This window comes from Balaenoptera physalus (assembly GCF_965194825.1).
Source record: "Balaenoptera physalus genome assembly, chromosome: 4".
Lineage (NCBI taxonomy): Eukaryota > Metazoa > Chordata > Mammalia > Artiodactyla > Balaenopteridae > Balaenoptera > Balaenoptera physalus.
In genome coordinates, this window is record NC_138891.1 from 41923229 (window position 1) to 41948192 (window position 24964).

Sequence of the window (24964 nt, forward strand, 5' to 3'; positions counted from 1 at the left end):
AAACGAAGACCCAACACAGCCATACATACATACATAAATAAAAAGAATGTAAGCAGACAAGAATAGCATTAAAAAAATAAAAAATTAAAAAAAAAATGTTCATTTTTTTACTAAAGATTCACATATGAGCATAAACACATGAAACAATATTTTTACCACTTTTAAAAAGTAGTTTGGGGCTTCCGTGGTGGTGCAGTGGTTGAGACTCTGCCTGCCAATGCAGGGGACACGGATTCGAGCCCTGGTCTGGGAAGATCCCACATGCCGCGGAGAGACTAGGCCCGCGAGCCACAATTGCTGAGCCTGCGCGTCTGGAGCCTGTGCTCCGCAACAAGAGAGGCCGCGATAGTGAGAGGCCCGCGCATCGCGATGAAGAGTGGCCCCCACTTGCCGCAACTAGAGAAAGCCCTCGCACAGAAACGAAGACCCAACACAACCATAAATAAATTAATTAATTAATTTAAAAAAAAAAAAAGTAGTTTGGGGTTTGTGGTTTTGACTTTCAAAAGGCTTAGTCACATTAATTTGACCATGTTGTCACCAAGTGGTAGTAGGATTTTGGTATTATTCATGCGGGACTGAATGATCAAGGATATATATGTATGTGTATGTGTATATATGTATATATACACACACATATATATAAAATATTTTAAAATTTTTGAACAAGTTGCTTTTAGAAAGAAAAAAGAACAAAATGAGTTTATAGAATCAAGCAAAATAGGCATTTAATATTCCATCATGTGAATTGTACAAAAAGCATTGAGATTATATTAAGAAAAAGAAAGCTATCATTTTTCAGGAATATTTCCTAATAGTATGAAAAATTAGACTATGAGACAGAGCCTTCCTCAGAGAAAATATGGATAATCTTGGAATACTGGGGGGAAAAGTCCTTAAGGAACAATTTTAAATTGTCAAATCTATAGCCCCTAACAAATAATACTGTAAATAATTAGATATGGACTAATTAAAAAATCTGAAAAAAATTTGTAGAATTCTTTAAAAGAAGGAAGAGTAAGTAAGGGGAAGATAATTTCACTAAAGACAATGAAATAAAAGGAAACAACATCTTTTCTTAGACCAAAATAAAGGATTTTTTTACATGATTGGTATCTCTGGCAATGACTAATCAGAATTATGTGAATATTGAAGTTTGATTTATGAGGTATTTATAAATAAAAGAAAATACGAGAGATATTTTAGAAGAGGAAACTACGGCTTCTCCCCCAAATGGAGGGCAGAGGAACAATGACATACTGCGTATGAGGAGTCAGAGCTGGAAAGGCCCATGTATTTTGTGTGATTTTAGCATATGCACATCTAGAGAACATTTGTCAAACAGAAGTAAAGTTCTGTGCTTCTAGAAATAGAGAATTATATTTAGATTTTTTAGGTACCAAAATCAGAAAAAAGCAAATTCATATTTGTGCTTCTTGGTGAAAAACAACAACAACACATGGTTTGTTGTTCATTTAAAAAAAGGTTTTTTAATGTTTTTTAAGTTACTCCATCAGAGAGGAAGTTTACTTTAACCAATTTAGCCTCATCCAAAATAAGTACAGACATATCTGAAAATTTACCATTATTCTATTCTTTATTCATTCTCCCACAATTATAACCTTTGCCATTAAATAACTATGTTATTACATTATCTGTTTACATATTAGTACTCTCAAAAGAGGTGAGCTACTCCTAGAGTACAGGTATGGATGTTATTCCTTGAATAGTCAGAGTATCACACAGAACTTAACACACACGAATATTTGTTGAATGGATGAATGAATGTGCCTGCGTCTTTAAGCAAGCCTTCCTTCCCAGAGCTTAACCATGACTTCAACCAAACAAGACTTTTAAAATTTAAAAAAATCCAAGGAGCAAATTAAAAGCCAAAGATTTACAAATTTTAAACTAGCCAACTCAAAAACATCAACCAAACTGACTAAATGGATCAATTCTAGTAAAACTAGTCAAAATGCTACAATGGAAGTCATTAATTGAGTTACATCAGTTGAGTTAATGTAAGTCATTAAAAACCAAAACAATATATTTTGTCTGTACAATGATGCGTTAAAACGCAACATTTGGAATTCCCTGGTGGCACAGTGGTTAAGAATCCGCCTGTCAATGCAGAGGACACGGGTTCGAGCCCTGGTCCGGGAAGATCCCACATGCCATGAAACAACTAAGCCCGTGCGCCACAACTACTGAGCCCATGTGCCACAACTACTGAAGCCTGAGCGCCTAGAGCCTGTGCTCTGCAACAAGAGAAGCCACCACAATGAGAAGCCTGTGCACCACAATTAGAGAAAGCCCGCGTGCAGCAACGAAGACCCAACACAGCCAAAAAAATAAATTAAATAAATTTATTTTTTTTTAAATGCAACATTTATGGAACATCTATATGTTAAGTGGTTTATTTTTAAACAAATTTATTTTATCTTGGGCTGCATTGGGTCTTCGTTGCTGCGCACGGGCTTTCTCTAGTTGCGGCGAGCGGGGGCTACTCTTCATTGTGGTGCGCGGGCTTCTCATTGCAGTGGCTTCTCTTGTTGCAGAGCACGGGCTCTAGGCGCGCGGGCTTCAGTACTTGTGGCATGAGGGCTCTGTAGTTGTGGCTTGCAGGCTCTAGAGCACAGGTTCAGCAGTTGTGGCGCATGGGCTTAGTTGCTCTGCAGCATGTGGGATCTTCCGGACCAGGGCTAGAACCCATGTCCCCTGCATTGTCAGGCGATTCTTAACCACTGCGCCACCAAGGAAGCCCTTAAGTGTTGATTTTAAAAAGATTAAAAGTAAATTCTGTAATAGAACTCTGATGTTGTATTGCTTGCTAAGCTTCTCAATTCTGGACAACAGGGTCTTATTACTGTAAAGGCAGCCCAGTTCCCTTACTTTATGTTTATATTTTATGGCTTTATGGTTTCTAGCAAAGTTGGTTTTATAGCAAATCTGAAAATACAATTCTAATTTTCATTATAAAGACAGACATTTATTCATGTAGAAAGAAAAACTCTCAGAGAATTAAACTGAAAATTTTTGGCAAATATGGCTAAGGAGGCTTTGAAACACAAATGGCAACCTCCTCCATTTTCTAGGACCTGGCCCTCTCCGGCAATCCCTATGGTTACTGCATTAGAGTCCTGGATGGCCATGTTTATACAACATACCCCAACCTGATTGACCAGGCATGAGTTCTTAACCAAGGTTGGGCCAGTGACCCCTTCCCTGAGGGTATTTAAAACTAGGACTAAGATTCTTATCTCAGTCTGGCTACCCTCCTGAGTAGAGATGTATACTTGAGAACTGTTGACATTTGTCACTTTCCAGCAGGTAAACTGGGGAGGGTTGGGGAGGGGTCAGTTTGCTGGGAAAGGAAAAAGAGGAGGGATATGCAGAGAGAAAAGCAGAGGCAAAAGGCACAAAGGAACCACTTTGTGTGTTTTCTTAGCATTCCAGTTTCTGATTCCTGAGGCCTAGCTACATCCTTGCTCTGGCTTCTAGAAGATAACCCTGTAATTTTAGAGCAAATTGCTCTTTTTTGCTTAATGGCTTCTGTTACTTGCACCCAACTATAATAAAATGTAGGATAAGTCTGAAGTTCTAGGATCAGCCACACTTCTCTAGCACTACCTCAGTTTTTCCCACTTCTGGCACATCATGTAGAGTGCTACTTACTCCTCTACAAACCTTATTTTAAAAAACAAAGAAGCACCACACTAATACTACTCAGGAAAGGAAGCAAGCAATATGTCCAGTGCCCATGGAAAAGGCATCATAGAACTGTGGAGTTGAAAGGAGAGAGGCGATCACTTAGCCCAGATCATCTATTTTATAGATGAAGAACCTGAAGGCCCAGAAGAAACCTTTAACTTTGTAAATTCACCACTGGAGTCTTGACTCCAGGGCTCTACAAACATATCAATACTATTCCTACATTAAAATAAAATAAAATAAAATAAGCAATCATACTGGACAGCACAATGCAGAGAACAATTGAGAATTCGTCTTCAAATTGTTGACGTATTAAAGGATATTACATCTCTTTGAGGGAGGATACCATTTTTTTCCCCTGTATTCTGTCAAACTGCTTAGGATACTATTTTTTTTCTCTGTATTCTGTCAAATTCCCAACAGGGAAATGACAGCTATTTAAACTAAAAAAAACATGACTTGATTATAACAACTTTTAAAAGTACTTCCTAAATGTCAACTTCACTCTTCTCTTTACTACTTCTATATAAATATACTAGAGTAAAAGGATCCTCAAAAGCATATCTTTAGCCCAGCTGGATTAATTCAATTCATAAAATTGTGCATTCACAAATTAAGTTTAGGAGGAAAAGAAAATAGACGCAAAGTTTCTTATTTTTCTTTAAGGTACACTAACGATTTTTTTTTTTTAATGAATTTATTTATTTTATTTATTTATTTTTGGCTGCATTGGATCTTCGTTGTGGTGCGCAGGCTTCTCATTGTGGTGGCTTTTCTTGTGCAGAGCATGGGCTCTAGGAGCACGGGCTTCAGTAGTTGTGGCACACGGCACATGGGCTCAGTAGTTGTGACTCGTGGGCTCTAGAGCACAGGCTCAGTAGTTGTGGCGTGCGGGCTTAGTTGCTCCGCGGCATTTGGGATCTTCCCGGACCAGGGCTCGAACCCATGTCCCCTGCATTGGCAGGCGGATTTGTAACCACTGCGCCACCAGGGAAGTCCCCACACTAACGATTTTTAATATCAATATTCTCTCTAATATACCAGGAATTGGCAAATTGCAGGCTGTCTTAAATTACGTGCTGACATACATAATTGACAATGAAAAGTTACATATAGCAGTATGACCAGTTACTGCAGATGATGAATCATTGCAATTATTTTAACTGAATGGGAGAATGAATGGAGGGAAGACTTTTTATTGTAATGACTAACTGATATTCAAGAACAGAGAAAATGAAAAAAGTTCTCTCTTACATAAGCAATAGCACCACCTGCTGATAAATAAAAGCAATGACGTCAGTTAATTTAAAATCTGGCCAAAGGTACTTTATATATTCAGATCTTTTCCCTTGAATTCTGTTCCACTTAACGTAATATAATGCAATTCATTAATATATTCTGTGTATTTATGTATAATAACTATGTTAATTTTAAAGTTTTTACCTTACATATTTGAATCATGCATTTAAAAAAATCAAAGGTAAAAATAAAATGTATTATGGAATCCAGGGGAAAATTTTAGTTTGTGTCTGATATTCCCTGACCACTTCTCCTAGAATAATGCCATCTCCCATTCCTACCTTTATTTTTTTACAGCATTTATTACCACTTAACATATCATGTATTCATTCTGTTTGTTTATAGTCTTTTGTCTGCTGGAATAAAAACGCTCAAGAGCAGGGAATTTATTTTTGTTTACTGCTGTTTCTTTTTTTTTTCTTTTTATTATTATTTTTTCTTTTTATTATTTATTTATTTATTTTTGGCTGCGTTGGGTCTTCGTTGCTGTGCGCAGGCTTCTCATTGAGGTGGCTTCTCTTGTTACAGAGCACGGGCTCTAGGCGCATGGGCTTCAGTAGTTGTGGCACGTGGGCTTCAGTAGTTGTGGCTCTCAGGCTCTAGAGCACAGGCTCAGTAGTTGTGGCGCACGGGCTTAGTTGCTCCAAGGCATGTGGGATCTTCCTGGACCAGGGCTCGAACCCGTGTCCCCTGCACTGGCAGGTGGATTCTTAACCACTGCGCCACCAGGGAAGTCCTCTTTTTATTATCATTATTATTTTTTTTTGGCTGCATCGGGTCTTAGTTGCAGCACATGGAATCTTTCACTGCGGCGCACGGGCTTCTCTCTAGTTGTGGTGTGTGGGTTTTCTCTCTCTAGTTGTGGTACGCAGGCTCCAGGGCACGTGGGTTCTGTAGTTTGCGGCACTCTGCACTCGGGCTCTCTCATTGAGGCACCCGAGCTCAGTAGTTGTGGCACGTGGGCTTAGTTGCCCCATGGCATGTGGGATCTTAGTTCCCCATCCAGGGATTGAACACGCATCCTCTGCATTGGAAGGCGGATTCTTTACCACTGGACCCAAATGGGACTACCAGGGAAGTCCCATTTACTGCTGCTTTTTTAACACCTAGGGCAAGTGCCTGGCACATAATAGACTCTCAATAAACATTTGCAAAGAAATTAATGAATATGAAAATAAATGAACAAGTGAATATGCAGTGCATTTTTAAGCTTCCTTGAAAGTATAATAGCTGTGTCAAAGACTTCAAGGATCTTGATAGACCTTGCCAAATTATGCTTGAGAAAAGCTGTACTTCAACACTTTATGAGGAGGCCCATTTTCCCATTTTCTCATGAGTGGGAAATGGCATTAGAAAAAATGAACCCATTACTGAAGAAACTGAATATACCTGGGGGTTCTGGAGGCATTTACAATACACTTCTTTTATCCTTTGCTCATTTTTTTTTCAGTTAAAGATTTTCTATTTGGTTCTTTTTTATAATTTCTATAAGACCACTGATTTAAAGTCTTTGTATAGTAAGTCCAATGACGGGCTTCTGGAGGGAGTTTCTATTTCTTTTTTTCCTATGAATGAGCCATACTTTGTATACTTGTAATTTTTTGTTAAAAAGTGGACGTTTTGAATATTATTATGTGGTAAACTCTGGGAATCAAATTCTTCCCCCCTCACCAGGGCTTGATGTTGTTTCTTTTTGAGGGATACAGTCATCTGTTTATTTAGTGACTTTTCCAAATTATTTTTGCAAAGACTGTATTCCTTTCATGGATGGTCACTGAAGTCTTCATTCTGTTATCTCAGTGGTCAGCTAGCAACCTGACAGAGCCAAAAACAAAGAAAAAAATACTCTCCCACTCTGCCAATGGGCTCTGAGCTGGGGCACTCCTTCAACACTTAGCCAGGCCACCTATAATTCGGCCTTAGCCTTCACCTCCTGCCTGTGCAGAGCCCAAAGACCTGCCAGTAATACTCCTCTAAAGTCTTTTCTGTGTGTCTGGCCCTGAGCATGTGTGTTGCACACTGAATTCCTCAGTATATGTGACAGCTCTCCAAAGCCCTTATTTTTCCATACATCTTCCTCCTCAGCCTCTTCCTTCCCAGGCTTTTTTGGTCTACCTGCAGCTTGCCTCATTCACCATCCCTTGCCCCAAGTGGCTGTGGGTAGTATGTCTTTACATGCTTTCAACAGATGCCACCTGGGAAGCTACTCCAGCTCTGAGAGATTTCCAAGGAAGGCAAAACAAAGACAAGCCTCTGTGCAGGTGTCTCAGGGGAACCAAAAAGCATAACTACAGTTTTCTGAGAACACGATCCATATTGTTCCCCTGGCACCAACAAGCTGCACCAGAACTCAGGCTGCCATTCCCGTGGCCACTGCCAAGTTGGGAATGGGGGATGGTAGGCAGGTCAGCAAAAAACGCCACAATGCTTTCTTACCAAAATTTAGCACCCTCTTTCTTTCTTCATTAAGCATTTCCCTGGTTGCTACAAAGTTTTGGATTAGATTCCAGAGCTCTGAAAAAGTTGATTCTGATTTTTTTTTTTTTTTTCCCAGTTAATGGTTGCTTGAGTGGAGGGACCAATTCTTGGAGCTCCCTACTCTACCATTTTCTGCAACATCACTTCTCTTTTGTTTATTTTTATTGAAGAATTTTTTAAAGACCTTTACTGCATCTGTACCATTGATACACAGTCACTAAAAAAGGTTCACACTACACAAAATCATATAAAGAAGCAAAAGATCACCCAAATATAGTATTGGGTGTACCTTTAGCCACAATATTTAGTAGTTAGAGATATGGGTATACAATTTTATACAAGTGAGATCACAGAATAAAACCTGGTCTTTTTACTAAATAACTTACCATAGATAGCTTTCCAGGTTATTAAACATAATCCCTCTTCCCCGCTTTTAATGACTTGAGGGTATTCCATTTTAGGTATATAGAATATTAACCTAATCAGCCCCCACTTGTGGACACTTTATTTCTGATTTTTACCATTATAATACTGCAATGAAATTGTTATGCGTACATCTTTGTGTACTTGTCCAATGATCTTTAGAGTAAATTCCTAGAAATGAAGGGAAAAAAGATTGAAGAAATAAGAATAGAGCCTTGTTGACCTGTGGGACAACATCAAAGGTCTAAAAAATTTGTAATTGGACTTCCAGCAGGGAAGGGAATGGGGCAGAAAAAATTTGAAAAAATAATGGCCAAAATTTCCCCCAGTTTGGTGAAATCATAAATTTACATATTCAAGAAGTATAAAGAATCCCAAACAAGACAAATACAAAGAAAGTCATACACTATCAAACTACTGAAAACCAAAGACATAGAGAAAATCTGCAAAGCAGCCAGAGGTAAAGGCCACTTTACATTCAGGAGAGCAATGATACCAACAGTCACTTATTTCTCATCAAAAACAATAAAGACCAAAAGAGAGTAGAACAATATCTTTAAAGTGCTGAAAGAAAGGAAAAACAACTCTGTCAACCCAGGACTGTAAATCCAGCAAAGAGAAAAATAAAAACATTTTCAAATATACAAAAAGAAAGAAAATTCATCACCAGCAGTTATACACTATGAGATATGCCTAAAAGAAGATTTATAGGTTGAAGGAAAATTGTATCAGATGGAAATTAGTATCTTTAGGAAGAAATGAGAGCACTAGAAATGCTAAACATTTCTTTCTTCCTTAATTTCTTTAAAATGAATATGACTTTTAACAGCAAAATCTGTATCATATTGTGATAGATGTAATACAATTATACATTAAGGAAAGGTGGGTAAATGGAATAACATAGATGCAAGGTTCTTATATTTTACATGGAATGGTATTATATTAACTCTAAGTAGTATGTGACACAAAACAAGCACCAAGTAATGCTCATTCTCTGGTCAAGGGGCCAGGTAGAGGGGTTGCAGTGCAGGACGGAACCCTTTGGACATAACTACCCTTCTCCAAACACACACCATGAAAGAAACCATGGCACTCTCCCCACCAGGCACTGTGCTGTGGAAACAGTGGGATGGAGCCCTGTGGAACATTCCCGCTCAGCACTCAAGTGAGCAGAGGTAGCACCTTTCCGCCTCCCCACGTGGTTCTGTAGAGCCAGAGCCCCTCAGACCATTCCAGCCCTGCAATGCCAAAGCAGTGGCCCTCTCCAATGAGCACTGTGAAGGCTGCCCAGTGGGGCCCCCATCTACCATCCCTGATTTGCACTAATGACAGCAAAGAGGCAGCACCCAACCCCCTCGCTACAAGAGTTGGGGTAGGATTATGGAGAGGAGGGAACTGGAGAACGGTATTCTTTATGTATAAAGCCCTTGGAACACCATCAAGCGGCCTATTCATGCAACTGACTTGAATCAACACAGTAAAACCATGACAACTAACTGGACTATGGAATACTACCTAGGTTTCAAATTTGCCCCTGGGTTGAAAACAAGCAGGGCAAACCAGAATTGCACTGAAATGGCTTTGAAAATGAAATTGATATTTGAACAACAATCCACAAAAGTGAGCCAGGATGTGAGTTCTGAACCAATACAGGTAACTGCCTGCTTAAATAGAAGATGTAAGTAGGAACAGGAGTTTCGTATCAGCCTAGTGAGGGTCTTTTTAGAAAATTCCAATTTTATGATGAAAGTTAATGGGAATATTAGATTTACTATATAACAACTGAGTTGGAGTAATGTACCTATACAAAAATATAAAAATTTCTGCTTTTTCAAATATTCTTCTCATCAGTCCATTTACATACATGCATAGTAAGGAATATATTCAAACCAAAACCTATTATTTACAGCCTCCAAGCATTTGAGCTTTTTTCTCCCACTAGAAATATTTCTTGAAAAACATTAAAAGAAAATATTTACAAAAATCACATTTTTCTAGGCTTATTATTTCACAGATAACCTGAAAGTTTACACCAACATCATTCTTTAAGCCTTATATTAAAAAATTACTGTCCGATTTCTGTCAAGGAAGCCTAGATAAGAATCTTTAAAATGTTGATTAAGAACACTGCACTCAACTAAAAATCTGTGAAGAGCTCCTAAAACAGAGCTCTCAAGATAGAAATCTGATAAATTTGTAGCAAATCCTTCCTCAGGACCAGATTTTTATAATATCTAATATTGAAATTCTTCCACAGAATCTGGCCCTGGATAAATGATTACTACTATTAATTATACAACTTTAAGTTGCAGATTTTGAGGAAAAAAAAGAAGCAAGGAGCTACATTTAAGAGTGACATTTCTAGGTTGAAGAGAACATGTACTTACTTCTTAAAAGAAGCCTTAATAAGTTTTTTTCAACAGATAAACAATTGTGTGAGAAAAGTATGCAGCACCAGCTGACTTAAATTTTCGGCTCTAACTTGACACCACTTACTCAGTAAGTAGAAAAGGTGAAGAATCTCAATAAGCATTGCCCTTCTTACCTTTCACCACACGAACTTGCCTTGACCCTCCAAATAGATTAGTTCTCATTACTAGGAACAGCCTGTACCTCCTTGTAAAATTTATTACAACTGTAATTAAATAACTGAGTGGGTAATTAATCATTTAATACCTGTCTTAGCAACAAGAAAGTAAACTCCACAAGGGGAATGTCTGCTTGGCATTTTTTAAAAAGATGTGCAGGAAGCAATTGTGCAGTAGGTAATTTGGTTTTGACTCAAAATGCTTATAGCATTTATATCTTAGTGAACAGAATTACTTCCCAATAAAGATGTATATGTTCTGTATCACCTTAAAAACAATTTTCCATGTTTTAATTATATATACATATAAATTAAATAGCTTCAAAACTCAACATTTGTTTAAAAAGGAAAGAAAACTGAATTACATGATTAGAGAATCCAATGAATTGTGCAAGCAAAATAAAATTAAAGGATAAATCTAGTTTTTTCCCTCTTCAAAAATTATACAAAGCATGTCTTTTATTTGAAAATTTTAGAAAATGCAGTTATGAAAAAAAATCACCTATCACTTCAAACTCCAGGGATAACCATTGTTAAAATGTGTTATATTGTCAGACTATTTTTCTATTCATATATAGACACATATCTTTACACAAATAGGACCATCCTATGCATAAAATTTGTAACTTTTTTCTGACTATATATCTTAAAAATCTTTTCATGGCATTATGAAAGCAGATTATCACTTTTAATAACTATATAACAATCATCATAATAATTATATTCCATAACTAAATAATGTCCTAATGTTGGAGATTTAGGTTGCTTTTCATTTGTTAAACTATAAATAACACTTCACTGAGCATTTTTTTTTCTTTTTTTGGCCACGCCGCGCGGTTTGCGGGATCTTAGTTTCCTGACCAGGCCCTCGGCGGTGAAAGCACCGAGTCCTAACCACTGGACTGCCAGGGAAATTCCACATTGAGCATTCTTTATCCTACTATTTCTGTAGGATAAATTCCTAGACCTGGAGTTGCTGGGTGGAGGTACAGTATATGTACATTTCTTGGGGGTTCAACATACAATGTCAAATTATCCTCCAGAAAGTTCTGAACAAATCAACATACATATCTATTTCTAGATACCATTCTAGGAATAGACAGAACGTAGTTTAATCAAATAACTCATAAAATCTAAATGATAATCATATGAAGGGAGATCTTATAAAGTTAATAAAAATCATGCAAAAAGAAAAAATAATTGCATGCAAGAGTTCCAAATATTTTCTGTGAAAATATACAACAGAAGTAAAACAAAACAAAAAAATCCACTGGTAATTCAATGAATGTAAATGCTCCAACAGTATTTAAAACCAGTTATTTTGAAAGAATCAGTTTAGAAAGTTGAGACAATATCATCACACACATTATTAATATACTATAAACATTTTCCCTGTAGCAAAATGATAGGGTATAGATCATTCTTGAGGACCAGATTCTTATAATATCTAATACTGAAATTCTGACACAAAACATGGCTCATGGATAAATGACTGCTACTATTAATTATACAACTTTAAGTAACAGATTATGAGAGATAAAATAATTATATCCCCAAAGTAATTTTAAATGAAGCAGATGCTAAAGAAGAATCAGAAGAATAAATTACTATATGAGTTTTTTTTTTAAGTTTATCTTTTCAATTAGACTACCCTTTTGATATCACCGTCATTGTCATTTACTATTTCATCTCTAAAATAAAAGTATTTTTTCTACAGTAGGGCAAGCATTATCACTCTCAGAGCTGAGAAGGACTATCAAACATCTCACATGTTTTAAGTGTTCCTTCCAGTATGATCTGAGGATAACCAGGGAACTTCTTAAAAATACAACTCTCTGGACCCCATTCTCCTGAAATTTTGATTCATTACATTGCAAATGGGGGCTCAAGAATATGTATTTTAGCAATGCCCAGGTGATACTTATGAACTCTGAAATTTAGGTAACTTGATTTATTACTGTAATGATTACACAGGGATCGAATAAAATTATATTGCACAAAGCCAGCACAAATTATACCATACCATAAGAGGACATTATCCTCAGGCCAGCACCAAGACAGTAAGGTACTCAAGTTGAAATCCAAATAATTATTCTTGACTCTTCCCACTTTTTATAGCAAGAATTTATCCCCTAAACCTGCCCACTTCTTTCCATCCCCCTTGCTATTCTCTATTATTCAGGCTAACCTCATTTTCTTGTACTACTGCAATAGCCTCTAATTAGCCATCCTGCCTTCAGTCTACCTCCCCTCTAATCCAACCTCCCTGCTGACCTCACAGTATGCTTCCCTAAAATTCCACATCTAAAAGGTCACTTAACATGGATCCATGGCTCACCACTGCCCTGAGGATAAAATCCAAACTACTACAACCTCACTGACATTTTAATTTGTCTAACAAACAATAATTATTTGCCTTTACATGTTCTGTTCCCTCTTCTGCACCACTGTTCCTGATACCAAATCAATATTTCCAATATTTGAATATTATCATGTTACTACCCACCATCCATGGCTCTCTACTGACTAACATATAGGTTTTCCAACTTCATTGTTTTAGCTGTTCAAAGGAAATCTTATATTGGATGCTCAAATATCAAAGCTGACTAATGTAGAGCTTTTCTGGGTGGAGGAGGACCAGGGGCTCAACCTCCTCACCTCTTTTCTACCCCACAGTAACCCCTAAGGGGGCTCCACATAAAATAACTAGATTTTAAAATAGTAAAATCTAGACTCTTTTAGATGGCAAACACAGATCTGGTCTGAGGATATCTTTTCTGTATTATCTCCTGGTACCATCCCATGCAAAACCTTATTGACATTGCACAAAAAGCACCATACTTTGATGCACAAGAGGTTCCTTCTGCCTACAACTCTCTTCTCCCACCATGTCTCCTTGAAGAACTATTAATTCTTCAAGCCTCAGCTCTCGGTCAGTGTCCCACAGGCAGAGTTAGGCTCTGCCACTCCTCTATTGTGCTTGCACACAGCAACCTCATGTATAGCACTTACACAGTCTTATAGTCTGATTCTCCACTAGACTGCCAACAACTTGAGTGAAAATCTTTACATCTTCCTATCCCCAGTTTCCAAAATACTCTCTGATGACTAGTATATATTTGATATCTATTGAATAAAAGAAAATATATTTTAAATGTTAATCTCAAGTCTTAAAAAATTATTACAATATATTCAGTCTATTCAGTTGAACAAGGTAAGAACAAAATTCTTGTAGAAAATTTACTTGTCCCGAATAGTTGACATTCTAAAAATAGGTTTGGTGTTTAATTAAGTAAATCTTTAATTCAGTTATTCAGATCAATTCAATGCCCCAAGTTTTTAAAATTTTTAAATATTTTCATCAAAATGGCAAATTTAAATTATTATGCTTAAATTGACTTATTAGTGAATTACTGAGTATCTACTGCATTGTACAGATAATAGAGAATCATTAAGCTATAGGATCTTATAAACTACGGAGTCAAAAATAATATACATAAAACTAAAATGGATGATATAAGAGTATAATACACTGTGAAAATGAGAATATATATTCTATAGGCTGAGAATCATTGATAGAAAATCAGATGAAAATGAGATGGTCTAACTTAACATCCTTATGTTAAAACTAAGAAAAGAGATCTAGGTGAGAGGAAGTTAGAAAAATAGATAAATAAACTTTATCTATGGAAGGTATCATGAAAAGAAGTCAAATATGAAGTGAGCCTTAAAAAATAGGAAGAACTCATTAAGTATAAGAGATGAGAGCATTCCATGAAAAGAGAAGATGAGGATGTTAGTGAGGGGCAGAGAAGATTCATGAGTCTGATTTGAACACAGATACAAATTAGAGAGTTATGGGGAGAAAAGACAAGAGGTTTTATGGCACCAGGTTTCAGACAGCTTCAAAGTCAGGCAGAGGACTTTATATTTCATATGATAAAAAACAAGCAACCAGAAAACTTAATAGGTCATTTAAAAAGCTCTAAGAATTCTAAATTAACTGTCCTGTTTTGCATTTGAGGAAAATAAGCCACAGAAAAATTATGTGATTTCCTCATAGTTAGGAGCAGTATGGAATAGCCCCACTCATATAATGCTGCCACCTCTGGAGCACTTTGATGAAACAATTCATTCTTCAAATACAGTGGGTAAATGCTGCTGAGCTTGGCTGTTTGCCTAAGTTCTAAACAGAATTTGTATAGAGGGCATATTCTCTTGTAAGGGAAAAATCTCACACACATTCAAATATGAATTCTTTGGTTTTAAAATGACCATTTAAAAAATTTAGTATCAATTCCTTACCAAAATATGCAACCAAAATTTTTGTATGAAACATATCGACAGTTAAAAAAAAAAAGGTTCAAAACTGAACTCTCTATATTGATTGGGCATAAATTTTAACATTTTACCATCTTTCACAACCATGCTTAAAATAAGTATTTCCAGAAAGATAGTAGAGAACATACCCAATCTTCAGATTGAACTTAAAGAGCTTGTATGGTCCCATAAATCTGGAATTGATTGAACCAGTATATTAAGAAGACAAACCAGAAAGATGCAGTCAAATGCATCACTGAAAATGTTTTTTAAAGATTGAGAACCAAGTGTGTTGTGCATTATGACAGCACATCTGTGATTGCTTACCACTATAACTTACCCCAGTTTTATCACACAAGCGTAAAGTATGAAATGATCCAACAGCAAATAATTCTCCATCTGGAGCCCAGGCAACTGAGGTAATAGGATGCTCATGAGGTTGTGAACTGTACAGAGGGCGGCCGTAGCTATCCCATACCTGCAAAAAGCAAATTCAAAAAAATCTTTTATAAGTCACCACGTTATTACAAACAAGTTTGTAGCTTCTAGTAAAGTATCAAGTAAAGATTTAGAAGTCATCACTTTATAATATTAGCAATTACATGTCTTTACTATCCAACAAGGCAAGGTGGGGAGGTGGGGGTAGGGAAGCTGTATTCCTGGAAACCTAAATATCTCCCCCAAAAATGTTATGGTATCATTATGATAATTTCAGATTTTACTAACTCTTTAATTAATCATAAAAACTACCCATTTTAACCCTTTTAAATTTAATAATAAAGTTTTGAGATGTTCAGTTTTTTGCTTAAATTTTTTTGTCCAGTAAGTGCTCTATCAACTTTCCCTGAAAGTATTTATTTCAGTAAATTCCCTCTAACTATAGTTAACTTAAATCTTATTCTCCCTCACAAATTATTTTGGTCTGAAGCTGATTAATGATTAATAAACCAGTTAAGATTGACTTTTTAAAACTTAAATTGATTTAAAGAGTCACTAAAACTAGGAGTTGTTTTCATGTTGCTACTCATTAAATCAAATTCTATAGGTCAGGGACTTCCCTGGTGGTGCAGTGGATAAGACTCCACGCTCTCAATGCAGGGGGCCCAGGTTTGATCCCTGGTCAAGGAACTAGATCCCACATGCATGCCGCAACTAAGAGTTCACAGCCACAACTAAGGAGCCTGCCTGCCACAACTAAGACCCCGTGTGACCAAATAAATAAATATTTTTTTAAAAATGGTTAAAATGGTAAATTAAAAAAAAATTCTATAGGTCAATGAAATAGGCCAAATTAGAAAGGCAACACTTCAAAATGCCACTGCAAATTATAAAATAACAATTTGCTAAATTATTAGAGTTAAAAGATATGGCTAAAGAGAAGGACTAAAAGAATACTCTTATATGCTAAATACTTTTCACAGAAATTCGATTCTTTCAACCAGGTGATAAATTCAAACATTATTCAAACATTACATACCTTATATTTACAGTCTTCGCCAGCAGATAAAATTAAATCATTGACTGAGTTCCAGTCTACTTTTAAAATAATGCCATCATGAGCTTTCCACTATGAGAAAAAAATATTTATTATAACTTCAAGAGCACTGAAAAGTTTTTTAAATAAGAAAAGGTATTTTGCCTCTTTCTAATGATTCTCTTGTCCTCTTCTTGGAGAAGACTCCTATCTTCCTTTCATAACCATTATGCTTGTTTCATTTCCAATTTAAACTAATGAAAAGCACCTTGCACTATGACATCCACTATGTAACTAACATCCTTATCAATTTCCTCAATTGCCTGGACTCCAGATGGAAAATCACTTGCTGTTGAACTATTCCAAGCTTGAAATCTGTGTGATAATAATGGAATGAATATGTTATGTACTCCAAAACTTACTTGAATCCAAATTTTGCTCCCTTTGCACAGTTGATCCCATCACTGATACTGCCTTCATTCTTGTTTACTAATTCTTTTATCTTTTAAAAAAGCTTCTACTACATGAACATCCTCTTTAGGACTCTCTTCATTCTCTTCTGTACATTCCCCTAAGCTTCATTCTCTTTACCTTCATGTCCCTGGAGTAGTCACTAACTACTCTGAGAAAATTCTGCTGCATTTACCATATAACAAAAGGTTTCCCACAGATATATACTCTACACATATATAGAATGCATACATATTTGTGTATATATTTAAGTCACCCAAAAATTGGCGATCTAGAAGTTAAGCGTGGATGTCTTCTTGATCTTAAATATAATTTATGTGCTCATTTAGCTATTAACCACACACATAATTAAAAGCCATTAATCTTTCACTAGGTTTAAGCAGAATAATATAACTGAAAAAGAATTAATTTTTCTTGAAGACTATAAGGTACATTTTAATGTCTGAACCAACTAACTTTGTTTCAAAGAGTGACTGATTTTAAGGGTTTTCTCTCTACAGAGCCTTCCTGGGAAAATCTATTATTCTTAATGTATACAGAAAAAAACATCAAATTAGGGTCAAATAAGCCCTAAGAATAAGCAATAATTCATAGCTTGTTTTATTCAAGATACATAAAAATACACTCTGTCAAAAACGAATGTTTTGATAAAGCAATAATTTTCACAATTTACTGCTAAATTAATCCAATGTCCTAAAATAAACTGCAAAGACAAAAATAACAATATATAGATATATAGAGATACACACATGCAGAGATTCTCAAGAGTTTCATTTTAAAACTACAAAAATAATATTTTCCATATTCAAAAGTTAGGAACAAAATATGGTTTAAATTTTCCTTATACTATAATTTAGGATATCAATTATACATTACATACATTCACATATTACATATAATGCATAGATAGTTTTCAATTATTTCTTAATGTATTAGGCATTTTGTAAAATTCCTTTGAATCGTGAGTTCCTCACAGAAGGCAGGAACTATGTTCTGTTTCACTTTGAATACCTTACACCCCAGCACAGCACCTAGGATATAATAAGTATGCACTACATTCCCACTGAATGACTAAATAAACAGAAGTCTCCTCATTATGAAACCAAGTTCTGGGTCTCTAGAAGAGTCCCTAAAGCTCTTAAGGGAAATGAGATATATACTTTTGAACTGTATTCTACAAGCAAGAATTAAATAAGCATTCTTTTTTGTGAATAATCCAAATTTGAGTATGTGTTTATGCCCAAGGAGAATTGCGGCAGCTTTAGTTTTCCAAAAGGAACAGAAGATTTGCACAAAGTTACTGATTATACTTTAACCCCTTCTCCACTCTAGCTGAATTTTGGCAATGGATACTTTTCTTTCCCTCCACTACCTCCTGGGCCAAAGGTTTTACCGAGCCACAAAACGATAATTTATCAATGGTGATTTAAGCATCTTACTGAGTTTCACTTACATATGCGTAATTACAAGTATCTTAACAAATCACATAACTATAAACTAAAAGATTCATCTGACCTGCTTTTGCTGTATTATTTCAAAGCACATTTTCAGAATATAAGTGGTATTAGAAGGACTTTGACTAAAGGCAGTCAGAGCCAGTCCTCTTTCCTAGCTTATTCCTTTTGCCCAAATTCTTCTCTTTCTGTTGTTCCACAGTTCTTAGCAGAGTGTTCTGCATGTAGTAAAAATGTAAATGCATGATGACTGTGTGGAATATGTATAGCATAATCTACATAGAAGTGATTAATATGGAATCTCAAAGCCATTTCTATAACCTTCCTCTCCAAATTCTACATCTACTCACTGTTAAACCTAATGCTTCTTCTTAAAACACTTTTTATACCTGCTGTAGCCAGTCAATCTCCAGCACCAAATCCCTTACCCAGGACGTGGTCATTCTATACCTTTTAACTGGCTTCCATGGCTCTAATTTATTAAGGGCTGACTAAAAGGTAGAGATGATATAATAACACCGCAATATCAACAACAACTACTCTTCATTGTGTGCACTCAATATTTTGATTATATGCACTGTCCCATGCACTTTGCAATTTAACTCACTTAATCCTCACAACATTCCTATCAAGTAGGTATTAGCATCACATCTAACAGATGAGAACTTGAGGCTCTAAGATATTTTATAACTTGCCTAAAGTCACATATAAAAGTAAGTGAATATTTGAACCCAGGTGACTAACTCCAAAGCCTGTAATCTTATTACCCACACTACACTGTGTCATTATCAAAATATGAAGAAAATGATTCTGCCTCTTTGCACTGAAATCAAACATCAAAATCCTGGATATAGGCTTAAAGGTTTTTCATTAATTTGTCCTCCCCTGACCTGTCTTAACTGCCACTATTGTTTTGCTTCCCTATAATTGGTAAAATTATATATACCCAATTGTTCTAAACATTACATTGACTCCCCCTCCACTCTAAAAATACTAAAAGAATTCTAGGGTCTTAGAGAAAGCTCAAGGGTACTGAACAGACAATGAGGAGGAGGAGGAGGAGGAGGAGGAAGACGCTAGAGGTGATGATAAAAAATACAGTCTAAACAACCTCTTAAAGTTTTATGATTTAGTCCTGTTTTGTCTCAAATCTATACATGTTAGGTTGACTCTGTTAAATTTAAAGATGGCTATTATGCCAAACCATGTGATAATTTAGTAACTCAGAACACATTTATGACTTACTGGTATAATGTGAGTTGGAAAAAGGGGGAAGTGAACCTCATTGGAAACATAACCAGATATTCCCTGTTCTGTAACAAAGGCTGATAAAACCACACACTTAAGAGCCTCAACTGCAACAAGACCACCCAGAAAAAAGGGACTCCTAAGAAAGTGACCTCTCACTTAGCAGTCTGGCAGACCCCAATAACAATTTACAAATGCCTGAGAAGTACCTGTAAAACTTTAGCATTTGGTTGAAGAGGTTTAATGATCAGCTGTTTGCCTGCTGTGTAAAGAACCTTTTCCGAATCAGGGCCCCATGCAACTGAATACACTGGTGGTCCTGTAAAAAGGAAAAGAAAAAAAAACCTGATAAACTTTAATTATTATACTTTATAAAAGGGAGATTGTTAGGAAAATCAAAAAAGCAATTTGGGGCGTCATTTCCTCCTATTCAATGGCCCATCCAAACTGCAGTATATAGCTTGATACTGAAACACAGACCAGGTTAAGATTGACTGTTGAAAATCTACTGTGAGCAACTGATAAACTATATTTTTTACTAATTTTGAGCTTGCTGAGAAAACACAGAGCTTTTAGGACTTCGAGAGTGTGCTATGGAAATACGTAAAATAAATATACTTCATTATGTTAAGATATAAAGAGGTATCAGAAAAGTCATGATTTATCATTTCCCGTCATCAACAACTCCTGTGTAGTGGTTTGATATGATTTCAAATCCACTCGTTCACGACAAAATGAAGTTGTTTTGATCTAAGAATGAAGTTGTTTTTATAAGGAAAGCTGTTTTGCTATAAGAGTGAAGGTGTTGCATCAGGAGATCATCATGGACATCTGAGGCTGCTGATGAAGCACTCTGTAGCTCAGCTGCTGAGGGGCACCACTGGCGGCTAATCAGTAAGAACAAATGAATAAGCAACTATGGCGAGGGGACATTTAGACTATAAATATCCAGAATCGTGAGGGCTATCTGAGAATGTCTGGCCTCAGCAAGGTGACTCTGTTCATCAAAATAGGTCTCTGAAGACCCTGGGGCATTAGCTTCCTGCCAGGGTAAGACCCTTTACCAGCAACGGTGAAAACACTGCAGCGGCCCCACCAAGATCATTCAACACTGATGGGTCAACACTTGAGTCTTCGTTCCCTAGCAGTGTGCTCCAGCAGCAACATTCGACTTTTGCTTCTGTGCCTTCATCTTGTGGTTGACTAAGCCAACTCTCCCGGGAACCAACTGGTAAAAAGGTACACCTCAACTAAATTTGGACTTCTTTATTATCATTGGTTTGGAGAATATTTCTTTGTTGGCTTCTTAAGAGACATTATCCTGGGGACTTTCCTGGTGGTCCAGTGGGTAAGACTCCGTGCTCCCAATGCAGGGGGCCCGAGTTTGATCCCTGGTTGGGTAACTAGATCCCGCCTTCATGCCGCAACTAAGAAGTCCGCGTGCCGCAACTAAAAAAAGATCCTGCATGCTGCAACTAAGATCCAACGCAGCCAAAAATAAATAAATAAGTAAATTTATTTTTAAAAAAAGAGCTGTCATTTCACTGTACATGAATTATACTGCAATAAAAATGGGGAAAATTAAAAACAAACAAAATAAATCTTTAAAAAAATAAACTAAAAAATTTTTTTTAATTTTTTAAATAAATAAATAAATAATGAATATCATATCAATTGAGAGCATTAAATTATCTGTGCTCCACTGTCTGACCCAATTACCTATTCATTAGAACCTGTTCATTAGGGAAGTGAATCAAGTTTATACAATTAATCTATGAAATATTAACCTATTTATATTTATAAAACAAAGCTTTTAAAAATTGTCTAGGATTCCTAAGTCAGACTATTGTAGCAGTTGACTTTATGTGAATGATTGACTGAATCTTTCAGTAATTTACATTCTCAGTAAAATGAAATCTGAATCTGAGGATTTATAAGCAATCAGTAAGATTTGTTTATTTAAATGGAAAACCCAACTGATGCTAATCAACAGGGAGTAATCTGTAATCAACAAGGAGTAAATTTCAGAAAGATAAATGCTGTGTTTAAGTGGCACCCTACTCCTTTAGTGCCATTTTTTTCCCAACCAGAACGTAATTCAACAGTGAGCAAGTCTCAGTGGTTTACAGGACTTGGAAAGTCTGATTTAGACCTAGTTCAAAAAACTCCTGAAGCATTCCTTTCATGGTGTAGGTTAGATATTATATTGGGTCTAAACATCCTGTTCAGTCGGTGACATCTAGGATTGTCCTGTATCAGGGGAACCTACAGATGACCAATGAGATGGCTGACCTCAGAGGGTACTTCTTCTAAACTTAGTATGTATATTCTCTTGAAACATTCTCTGGGAGTAGCCAGGAGCTGACCTGGGCTTCAAAGTAAATCTCCAAATGAACAGAGTTCAAGTCTAATAAACTCCCCAGAAAATGTAAATCAAAATTTCAGGTATTCCAAATGTGATTCTTGGTGAGGACAGTAAGGGAATAAGAGAGGAAAGCTTATTTGATACAGTGGTAGAATTATAGGTGCCTTCTTTATTTCCATTATTATAGTTGTAAGTATTGTGCAAAAAAAGTAAATTTATGTATTTTAATTATAGACTATCAAATCTTCATGAATACACTCAGTAAAATAACACTTTCCTGAGTGTATACAAAACTATGACAAACATCTACCCCCAAGGAAATAATTCAGTAAACACAGCTCCCATTGAGTTACACAGGATGTGACTCTAGTCCTTTAGTTGTGGTAAAAGGCATGGTTTGGGGTATAGGATGAGGAGTTAGGGACTCTTATGTCCTCTTTCACATTGAATTTGTGGCCCCATTAAGTCAACTGTGTCACCATTTCCTTGTTTATAAACCTTATAAATCTTCAGAATACTTATCTCTCCTGTTAGGACATGGAGATTATTCATTTCCTGCTTATAAAACAATTTTTTAAACAATAATGCTGTTAAAGAAACAGGTATAGTAATTTATAGAATAAAATGAAATAGGCTTATAGAGGAAAATTTAAGTAATTCCTTTGTTACAGCATGTGGTTTTTAACCACATTCTTTCAATCAAAAAACAAATATAGAGTTACTTATGATAAATAAGCAATCCTAAATAAGATCAATAGCTAAGGAAGTTCCAGCTTCCTAACCACCAATATTCAAAATGAATATAACGGACTTCCCTGGTGGCACAGTGGTTAAGAATCCGCCTGCCAGTGCAGGGGACACGGGTTCAAACCCTGGTCCAGGAAGATCCCACATGCCGCAGAGCAAATAAGCCCATGCGCCACAACTACTGAGCCTGTGCTCGAGAGCCCGTGAGTCACATCTACTGAACCCGCATGCCACAACTACTGAGGCCCGCGCACCTAGAGCCCATGCTCCACAACAAGAGAAGCCACCGCAATGAGAAGCCCGTGCACCGCAACAAAGAGTAGCCCCCTCTCACTACAACTAGAGAAAGCCCATGTGCAGCAACGAAGACCCGATGCAGCCAAAAATAATAAGTAAATAAATGAATGAATGAATAAATAAATGAATACAACATCAAGAACTAAGAGGGCTTCCCTGGTGGCGCAGTGGTTGAGAATCTGCCTGCCAATGCAGGGGACACGGATTCGAGCCCTGGTCTGGGAAGATCCCACATGCTGCGGAGCAACTAAGCCCGTGAGCCACAATTACTGAGCCTGCGCGTCTGGAGCCTGTGCTCCGCAACAAGAGAGGCCGCGATAGTGAGAGGCCCGCGCACCGCGATGAAGAGTGGCCCCCACTTGCCGCAACTAGAGAAAGCCCTTGCACAGAAACGAAGACCCAACGCAGCCATAAATAAATAAATAAATTTTTTTTTTTAAAAAAAGTTTAAAAAAAAAAAGAACTAAGAGAACTCTTCCTTATATTCATTCTTTATATTTATAATAAAATGTTAAGTGTGAAACTCCTGTATATATGTTTTTATCGCTATACAACTTCTGATTTGGATGGTTCTGGAGAAGGCCATATTGAAAGTGGATGAATTAGCTTCGCAGAGAAAATGATTTCTATTATAAAAAATCCATCTCACTAGCATTTGAAACAAATCTTTAATATTTAAAATGTTTTTTAAAAACATATTTATTGGGCTTCTCTAGTGGCGCAGTGGTTGGGAGTCTGCCTGTCAATGCAGGGGACACGGGTTCGAGCCCTGGTCTGGGAAGATCCCACATGCCACAGAGCGACTGGGTCCGTGAGCCACAATTACTGAGCCTGCGCGTCTGGAGCCTGTGCTCCGCAGCGGGAGAGGCCGCGATAGTGAGAGGCCCGCGCACCGCGATGAAGAGTGGCCCCCGCTTGCGGCAACTAGAGAAGGCCCTCGCACAGAAACGAAGACACAACACAGCCATAAATAAAAATAAAATAAACAAATAAATAAAATTTAAAAAAAGAAAAAAACGTATTTATTAAAGCACTGAATTACTCCCAATGCTACACTTCACTTTGCAAAGTCAGTATGGAAATAATAATATAGCCTTCAGGTTAAAAAACTTTACAACAAAAAGTTTAGCAAATTATATAATAAGATGTTATTAATTTCTTTATTAACAAAAATGGACAAAAAACAAAAGTAGTTTTATAATCATTAATTTCTTGTTTTTTATATTGGGAATTTTTATTTATGCTCCATTTCAGTTAAGACACTCAAAAAGATCTTGTTTTTCTGACTTTGTACACTAAGATCATGTGACCTTTTTGACATTTTTTAAGAAACCACACGCACCTGGGGTTGTGTTAAATGTCAGACCCTTATCTCTCTGTAAAACAAATTATCTAAATTCTTTCAACTTGTTGAAGGCATTTTAAACCACAGAAAAGGAGACAAAAATGTATTTCAATTGTTTTAAGGAAGTACATGGTCAAATATACCATGTTTTTCACATTCATACTAAAAGGTATCCCCTAAAAAATGTTGTTTTTGCATGCTTTTAAGAATGCTTTTGAAACAAACTCTCACTATTACAATGAAGCATTAGCTACCTTTGCCTTGAGTGAAGTATAGGTCTACACCTTCTGAGTATAAGTAAAGAACTTAGAGCAGAGTTTGGTGCTCTATAAGCACAACCTGTTAGCTACTACCACTACTACTTTGTAATGCAATAAGCAACCATTTGTTATTGTGTTGTGCATGGGAGTAGACACTCAAGTTTTTTGGTTGCCAAATCATTAAGAATTCAAAAACAAAGAATTATTTCCCTTTCATTCTATTTGTAGGGACATGTATTAACAAATAAGTGATATCGAGTGGGATTTATTCCTCAAAAAAACAACTTTTTGGTTGTGTATGTCACTGGGTCAATACAGAGAAAAAAGCTGAAATGAAGGCATTTGTTTCTTTAGTTTCTAGCCTCAGTCACCTCTCCCTTGGGGATCTCAACTTCCTCCATAGCTTCACCTTTCACCTTTCTGTAACTGACACTCACAATAATATTTCAGCCTTTACCTCTGAGCTCTAACACATTTCCACTTGC

General features: G+C 36.5%; 1 protein-coding gene across 6 annotated transcripts in view; it reads right to left on the reverse strand.

Annotated features, from left to right (window-relative positions):
* The window catches only part of IFT80 (intraflagellar transport 80), a 116420-nt gene that overhangs the window by 59416 nt on the left and 32040 nt on the right, over positions 1-24964 (reverse strand). For 5 of the 6 annotated variants that reach the window (XM_082458402.1, XM_082458406.1, XM_082458401.1 and 2 more), the window contains 3 exons: positions 19675-19784; positions 16296-16385; positions 15159-15296 (listed from right to left, as the gene is read on the reverse strand). In XM_082458402.1, coding sequence (XP_082314528.1) covers positions 15159-15296; positions 16296-16385; positions 19675-19784 — 338 coding nt within the window. The remainder of the gene's footprint in view (positions 1-15158; positions 15297-16295; positions 16386-19674; positions 19785-24964) is intronic. The other variant, XM_082458403.1, reaches the window with a different exon arrangement.